This window comes from Osmia bicornis, unplaced genomic scaffold (assembly GCF_907164935.1).
Source record: "Osmia bicornis bicornis unplaced genomic scaffold, iOsmBic2.1, whole genome shotgun sequence".
NCBI lineage: Eukaryota > Metazoa > Arthropoda > Insecta > Hymenoptera > Megachilidae > Osmia > Osmia bicornis.
The window spans coordinates 1,169,943-1,178,991 of NW_025791458.1; the positions used below are offsets into that span (position 1 = coordinate 1,169,943).

Below are 9,049 nucleotides of genomic sequence, written 5' to 3' on the forward strand. Positions count from 1 at the left end.
ATTGTAAATGAATGCATAATCGGCATTGCGACTATCGTGAATGCATCGTCCACTTTTACAATGATAAGATCTTTGTTACAAATCGGGAAGTAAATAATTTTGATCCTGTTAAGAGGAAATATACGGATAACGGTCTCATCTATTATATATTTTAATTTCAAACTAATTTTGCATTTCAATTTAATCAATATATCGTTTAATAACAATATTTCATCATTTTGATCATCAAACTAAATTAATAGCCGTATTTAGAAGTAATACGCATAAGGGAAATACTGCGTAGTTTCTAGAAAACCGTTGAAACTATCATGGCGACGAAGTGGAAAGAGAAGGAACACCAAAGAAAGGGGATGAAGGATCTTCGTCTAGCTCGCGCGTCTTAGCCAATCACCGGGCACGCGACACTTCCGAGCACGTGCCACAATTCGTCAATCCGTCCCGACACTCTTGATCGATCAATCGTCGAGGTACGTGATCGGGAGCCCGTGTGTCCGAGAGACAGAGTTATTCGGAACTTCGCGATATTTTCTCTGCGGTAAAGTCCTCCGCGTAGCGAGGTAGAGTGCCGTGCGAGTTAAAATAATCTGAATTCGGAATAAGGACTCATAGACGCGCACGTTAAATTTTCCTTCTACCTAAATATCTATCTTTCTTTCTCGTTTTAAATCGTTTGCTCGCGTAGAAATTCGTATTAGCTTCATTTCGGGTAATAAAATAATTATATATTCTTTTTCCGTTCGTATTCGTTTGTCTCTCGTCGACGTACTCGTTCGTTTAATTCATTATCGCCGCGACAAGTGCAGTGTTCACAAATCTTATCGTCCTTTGGTGTTCCAGAATATCCAGCGAATACGAGAAATCACCAAACAAATTTGTTATCTTGTAATAATTAGACAGCGTTTCGGTAAGTCGATCCATTTACCATTTTTGAACACGACGACTACATATTGGCAAAACGGGCGATCTGTCCAGCCCTTCGTGGGTTCCGAGAATTCTCCGGTCAGATCGTTCCATCGTTTGAGGTATCGATAAATACGTAAACTATAATTGTGTTACGATTCCGTTTTCATAATTTATTTCTTATTATATCAAAGGGGCACCTTAGTCCTCCCCTTTCGAGGGTGCCGAGAATATCTCCGGCTAGGGTGTACCCTCACGGCGGAAATACGCCAAATTTTGAATCAAAACAGAGGAAAACGGGATTGGAACATATCATTTCCGCAGCCGTTAAAAATTGTTAATCTTCGAGTGTGATTTCAGCGCGCGGATATCATTATATTTTTTTTTTGTTACTTTTACGAGTCATCTTTACCCTTGTTAACCAATACGTACTATAAAACTGGTATCTTCAATAACGAGTTTCAAAATTAAAACATCTTCAATTTTTGGCTTTTCACATTCTGTTAATTTCTTGATTCTTATTCGTAATTAAACCAGTTTTACCAATTAAACAGTTTCAAATTTATTTCAACACACCACACACACTTTTCAGTTATATACGCCTACCATCATATACAGATTCAAAGAGGGACCCGTACGGGACCTAAAGCGTGAACGAACCCAAACGAAAGATTAAAAAGTTAAATTCCAAATTCTAACATCTTAATAATTGTCTTTCGTCTTTTAATTTGTCGAGAGCGTTAACCCGCTCGAGACTGGTGGCAGCGATACCAACCATCGCGCTCAGAATAGGGTAAAAAGAATAGGGAATTGCCTTTCAATCTTCTAATTGAAACAGCAGTCTCTCCTTTCTTTTTCTATTATCCTTTTACGTTGCGCCGTCGCACGCGCAACGTAACATAAATAATATTCGAAATTTTTTACCTATAACGAACACGCCTCTAGACTATATGCATCTTATATTATTGGGCGTTGTTAAAAAATTAATACTTCTATGGACAAAAGGACCGCTTCTGTACGTTTAAGACCAAGATCAATAAAAAGAATACCATATTTATTAAATCTGCTTAGAAATAGTACACCAAGAGATTTTGTTAGAAAGCCAAGATGTATACAAGAAGTTAAACAATGGAAAGCTGTAGAATTCCGAAATTTCCTTTTATATACGGGACCTATTGTTTTGAAACATTCATTACCAGAAAATCTGTATCACCATTTTCTTATGCTTCATGTAGCCATTACAATTCTTGTTCGTCCAGATTTATGTAAAACGGAATCTATTAATTATGCAGAGGCTTTACTTAAACATTTCGTCTTATTATTTGAGATATTGTATGGTAAAAAATTTATATCACACAATGTCCACAACCTATTACATGTATGCTCAGATGTAAAAGTATATGGTCCGCTAGATAAGTTCAGTGCATTTCGTTTTGAGAACTACATGATGTCCATTAAAAGACTAATAAGAAAGAACGATAAGCCTCTGCAACAATTGATAAAAAGATACGCAGAAAAAGAAAATATTGCTTTTCTGTTATCAAAAAAAGAATCTAATTACAATAATGAAAATTTATATTCACTAAAATATTTACATAATGATGGACCAATTCCTGATAAAATAAAATCATTATGGAAAGTCGTAAGAGAGGACAAACAGTGCGAAGCGAGGCCCGGAAAGTAATTAAGAGAATCGCCGAGAAGTGCGACGAAGAGGCTCGCAATTACAAATTGAGTTGTCCCATTGAAAAATCAGCAAAAAGGGTGTGTCATTACACGGGTGTATCACGTGCGACTTTGTACCGAATTAAAGGTGAAACCTCATCATCCTCATCTTCAACATTGGGACCAGAGAACAAAAGGCTTCGCACAGAAAAGATAATTCCGACAACCCCGAAGCTGCTGACCGCTATACGGGAACAGCTTGATTTCCCATGGAAAGTTCGAACATTACAGCGACTACTGCACAAAATGGGATATAGGTGGAAAAAATCCACTAGCATTAGAAAAATCTTGGTGGAAAAACCAAATATTGTTGCCTGGCGCGATAAGTATTTAACCGCCATAGATTCGTATAGAAACGAAGGAAGAAATATAATATATTTAGATGAAACGTGGGTGGACAACACATTGTCATTTAGTAAATGCTGGCAGAGTGATGAAGAAATGGGAATACTCAAAAACAATAGCTCTTCCCACCGATACATAATTATACACGCTGGTGGCGAAGGAGGATTTGTCAACGGTACTGCTTTAATATTTAAAGCGCGAAGTACGACGGGGGACTACCACGGGCAAATGAATGCCCTTAATTTTGAAAAATGGATCAATGAAAAATTGTTGCCAAATATCCCCCCCCCATTCAATAATTGTAATGGACAATGCTCCGTACCACACGGTACAAATTAATAAACCACCAACCGCATATGGAAAAAAATCTGATATGATAAAGTGGTTAGAAGATAACAATATCCAGCACGCAGCCACCATGAAGAAATATCAACTGGTGGAATTGATACAAAGAAATAAAAGTCTGGACAAAACATATAAGGTGGACGAGTTATTCAAAACGCATGGACATAATGTCCTTAGATTGCCACCGTATATGTGCGAATTAAATCCGATTGAATTAGCATGGGCGAAAGTAAAAAGGATTATTCGAGAAAATAATACGTCGACACTCACAGCAATCGAATTAACAAATTTGACCGCAAAAGCGATTAATGACGTATCAACAGAGGACTGGGTAGGATTTTGTAAACACGTGCAGAATATTGAAAAGCAATACATCGAAAGAGACAACGCTATAGAAAATGTGATTAGAAATGTGTGTATAGAAAAAATGTTAATGTTTTATATTAATTACTAAAATATGATGTTAATATGTTAATAGGTAGACACTCAGCGACGATTTAAAATTTTCAACGTCTACCCAACAGCTAATGTCTACCCAAGAGTCAACATCTACGCCAATGCAAGAGCTGCTTCGCTTCGTCTCACTTCATTTCGACTCGTACCGTTCTTTTTCTCTGTCCCGCGTCACATTTCATTTTTACTAGTAGTTGTAACCTAGGAAGCGAATAGCGAGAATGCGTGTGGCTCAACTGTATAAGTGTGCGTGCTTAGCCTGCCCATTTGGCTTCGACCAATCCTGAGGAGTCTCAACTTAGTGAACGCGTACAGTACTCCCCCGCGATATTGTAAGGACGTAAGTGCCCGAGTCCCATCCCCCTGTAACGACCCCCATTCTGCCCCCTTTTCCCTAATTTTCGATTGCCACCGCGAGTGGCTGGCGCTCAGCGATTATAAGAAAGAATTGTGTCAAGAAAGATTGTATAGAGTGAACCCCCGAAAGGGTCACAATATAAACAATGTATATGAGACACCTTGTAAATCAATCGATCTTGGTATAAAAGTGATGATACTCAATAGTGATGAGATGTTCTCTTATCCAATTACAGATGTGCTCTGTAAAGCATGGAAAATTCCTTTTGCAAATAAGCCTAACACATTCGCAATATTTCCTTTGAATCATACTATGTAACACGGTTTTAAACCATTTTACACTGTATGATTCAATTGCACGATTTAATGTTTCAAACAATAATAACCGCCATAATTTTTGCGAACCTGTTGTACATACAGTGTGTCCCAGCTTAATTGTGATAATTCAATTACGTCGTAACTATTAATGATACAAAAAATTGTTGATATGGAAATTGCAGGGTAAAATGGGGCCTATGTTTTGGCGGAAGTACAAAATGTTTTGCATTATTAGTTTAAGAGATATGATGGTCAAGTTTCGTTTTTTAAATGGAACCATATTTTTTTTTAGATCATGTTATTGTGCTTCTCAAGACGAATTCATTAAGCTTTAATGTATACACCCGATTTTAATTAGTTTTCAAGATATAACGTTTAGAAATTTCCTGATTTTCAGTAGATACGTCTCGATTTGAGTGGCAAGTCGTAAGGCCGTGTTTCCACTTGCGAGAGAATTCGAGGAAGTCTTGCAGAAGATACTTGCAACGCCGTTTACACTAGCAAGCAACTTCCCGCAATATCGCCAGAAATAAGTGTCGTGCGAGAGACTGTCAGAGAATACTGTCGCAACTTCTTGCAGTACTGTATAGACAGGGTACTCAATTCTACAGGGTACTTGTAGAGTATTTCTCCCGATTGGTCCCATTAAAAAGAAAATTTCCATTTGTTAATTGCAAACCATTATTATTGCAAAAAAAACAGGCAGTTTTTAATCTCAACATAGGGCGATTTCAATGAATTTTTAATATATTGTCGGGGGCATGATTCTGAACAACATTTTGCTTATGCATAATTAACGGAAAGCTTTAGTTTCCGAGATATTTGCGAAAAACTATTGTTACTACTACATTGAATTCTATATATGCCTACGTGTCTCTGGCGGTGTATGGGTCAGCATGCAGTCGTCGACCGAAAAATCAGTATACATATATAGACGTATACCTGACAAACTGTCAGACAGTAACTAGCCAATGTAAACATTACTGCAAGTGAGATCGCGACAGTTCCCATGCGCTCGCAGTAATTTGTTGCGACAGCCGATTACTTGCAGGTCCAAACAGCTCGCCGCAACTTCTCGCACAATAGGACTAGTTCCTAATATCTCGCGCTCGCAGTGACACTTTCCTGTTTTGTCCACGAGTAATTTTACATTTATTTCTGTTACTGTGTAATAAAAGAGCTGAAATAAGTTACTAATGACTCTTATAAGGTTGATGCAACTTTAAAAATAAAATAATTTTTGAAAAAGAATATAACCGACTTCGAAATGCACTAAAAAGTATGAAATAATTTCTATTTCCTAATGGAATAATTTCTATTTCATTTACACAAGTACCCAATAGCTATTAATAAAAACTATTTACTCGAGAAATAGTGCATTAAATACATTTCAACCTTTTCAAAGTCGGCGCAAAATTGAACAATACATACCCACATAGATCGCGCAGTCAGGTAACAAAAGAGCCGAAAGTACAATTTAATTAAACATCGCGTTTCTATCTGTGCCGTGAACCATAAAAGCAAGGGACGCACAGAAATTGTTCTTTAGGCAAATTCATTTGTCGCTGGGGCAACAAATTCTATCCTTGCTATATTTTATATTCTATCCTTGTCCAAAAAATTTATGATTTGCCGCTATCTCGGATCTCTCACTCGTTTCTCGCGTTCTCTATCGTCCCGTTTCGAGAACAAAGTCAAGCCGAATAGCATACCTGCTTCGAATGCCGCTAGTCGACAATACCAATACGGGCAACACATACTCATTGTAAAGAAATATTCTGTTTTACGGGTGTTAGAACGAACACGCGTTTTATTACCTATTATTTGAAAACGACTTAGGAAATTACTCGTCGTGCAGCAAATTTGGGGAAGTCCTAATTACTTTATTAGCGTCAGCGTCGGCTACCTGCGTTACTCCACGCGGAGTCCTCAAGCTGATTGAAAATCAGACCCCTTTTTCCAAGAAAATCCAATCAGAATCGCTGTTAGAAAAATTCCCACCGCCGAAACAAGTTTACCTTATAAGCAAATTTACAGACCACATTTAGATTTTAAAACACATTCAAACAGTTTGGTCATTATGCTCACGCGTTAAAATTAAATCCGAAAATGAGCATGTCGAAATCCCGTGATTGGTCCCGTGAGGATGTGATCAAATTAATCGAACTCTACGAGTGCAACCCATGCTTATGGGATTGCAGAAATACCGATTATAAAAATAGAATATTAAGGGGGTAGACACGGCACGTGACTTCTCCGATTCGGGACGTCGGTATTACAGTAGTTTTTTCGTTGGGCCTGGTGGAGCCACTTGCGTGTTTTGTTACGAACTTGAAAGGTTTAATTCTCAGCTAGCGTGCGCGCAACACGATCTAGGAAGGCAACAGCGCCTCAAGTATTTTTACAGACACATTCAAACGCTCATCTCGCCAGAGGCATTGCCACGATACGCCTGAAGAACGAAAGCGAAACATTGGCGCGCGTTTAGAGTGAGATGTACGATGATCATGCTATCTTTCTTTCAACCCAAATGATAGAATTGTCACGCTCCGATAAATTCTGACTGACCAAACGCGTGGATTTTACATAGCACACCGTAGCACTCCTCGCTGCTGAAAAATATATGCCTGCTCCGAAGGAACGGGCAATCTGAGAATTATTTTTAGAAGAAGTTATTAACTTTTTTAAATAAATGTTTTTTAATTAATAAAAGTATACAGGATACGTCATGGTATGATAATGTATATATTTCTGTGATTTCATTTCCTTCGTGAATGCAGCGATGCACTCAAAAAATGCAAATCCACTTTTTATTTAAATGGATTGCATTTTTTTTTTACTTGTGTCAACTCCTTGAAATATTCTGCATAAAAAAGTACTATGGTACTATTAGAACTAATAAATGGAGGGACCTCGTGTCTATACAGTAAAAGTTGAATATGTGCAACAGTTCATATATGTATTCAGCCGAGGTGTCGAATCTCGGATTATATGCGATTGCCAGCCAAACGTGAACGTAGAAAGGGACAGAGAGTGGAGGAGAGAGCGAGAGGTCCAATGATCAAAGGAAAGAGCCGAAACATATCGGTGTGACTAATACTAATTCAATTATAAAACTTTTTTATTTTTGACTTTTTTTAAATGAAATTTTTACTAGCGCATTGGTGAAATTTTTCTGATTAAAATGATACCAAACACGATATAGTTTGAATGAGGCGAGGTTTGTTATGGGGCGCTGTGAAAAATCCAGGCGGACGGCAGTCAAATCTTACAATTAGAGAAAAGGGACAATCTCAACATGCAGAATGAGAGAAGGACAGCATGACTGTAGTGCGTCTCACTCAGCGTTCGGGCGATGTTGCCTTTTTCGCTTGCCTTCGCAGCACTGTTCGAGTGACGTAATCAAGCTGAAGCTTGATTCTGGCTACGATTCCAGATCGGCAGCCTTTCTACTTAGACGCCACCTTATAACTACTAGCTGAACTAAATTTGTCACGTAACTTGCTCTGTAGTATCCAGATAATGGCGGAACTCGTCTTCGGGAATGCTTTTACGGGAATCGGTTATTCGTCCTTATATGGGAAGGTCTTGGGCTGAATAAGGGCTTATTCGAAAGAGGAAGGTTCAATGCAGGGCGGTCAACTCACCGTTTGAGGCACAAATCTCTTTTAGTGGCCTAAAAATGCTTCGATTCCGCAACTGCATTTTGTCGATTTTTTCTTCTACTTTGGACACTGATATTATTAAATATGGACACAATCTCGTTAAACCATGAGTTGACCGCCCTGCATTGGACCTTCCTCTTTCGAATGAGCCCTCACCCAGCCCTATGTGGTCTCATATAAGGACAAATAACCGATTCCCGTAAACCCATTAATAGGCCCATTTTTGCCGGTAATGTCACCTCGCTGCATTACCCGTGTCTACCCCCTTAAAAAGTGAGGTATGTGCTACTATTGCCGGGGAATTATCGGCAACTGTTGAGGAAATAAACAGAAAATTACACAACTTAAGAAGCCAATGGCATAGCGAAATAAAAAAATTGCAAATTAAAAAGAGTGGTAGTGGAGCGGAGAAAGTCTACAAATCTAATTGGTGGTGCTTTGACGCACTGAAATTTTTAGACGTGGGCAACGCTTCGACTTCTGACGCATTGGTAAGTACCTATACATATTTATATTTTCTTGAATAAAAAAAAAATGTATGAAATTAATTTTTTAAATATTTTTCTATATTATTACATATTTACATATTTTACATGTGTTGATACTGCCATTGTACTTCGCCTTGTGGCGAAACAAAATATTCTTTGAATTCCTCACGAATTCTCATCGCCTCTGTTCCTGGCCTGTTCTTTTGGCCTCTTTGTAATTGAATCAGATTCTGTGAAGGTAGATCTTCCATCTCGTTTACATTCGAACCCCCTTCAATATACCGCATCCGTGTATCGTCATTTGCTGATAATATAAAATTGTGTAATGAACAAGCAGCCATTGTAATCAACTTTGCTTTTTCGGGATTCAATTCCATCGGCTTCCTAAATATACGAAACCTGCTCGCAAGTATACCAAACACGCTCTCCACCATTCGTCTTGCTCGCGATAAA

At 38.2% G+C, this 9,049-nt stretch overlaps 2 protein-coding genes across 2 annotated transcripts; both read left to right on the forward strand.

Annotated features, from left to right (window-relative positions):
* Positions 1 to 1,810: 1,810 nt before the first annotated feature.
* LOC123989262 lies at positions 1,811 to 2,584 on the forward strand. The gene has a single exon (XM_046289983.1). It carries the CDS (start codon positions 1,895 to 1,897, stop codon positions 2,582 to 2,584), a length of 690 nt encoding a protein of 229 aa, XP_046145939.1. The 5' UTR covers positions 1,811 to 1,894.
* A 690-nt stretch (positions 2,585 to 3,274) lies between these two features.
* LOC114881292 (uncharacterized protein C21orf140 homolog) lies at positions 3,275 to 3,769 on the forward strand. The gene has a single exon (XM_029198032.2). The coding sequence runs from the start codon at positions 3,275 to 3,277 to the stop codon at positions 3,767 to 3,769; it is 495 nt and encodes a 164-aa protein (XP_029053865.2).
* The last annotated feature ends 5,280 nt before the right edge of the window (positions 3,770 to 9,049 follow it).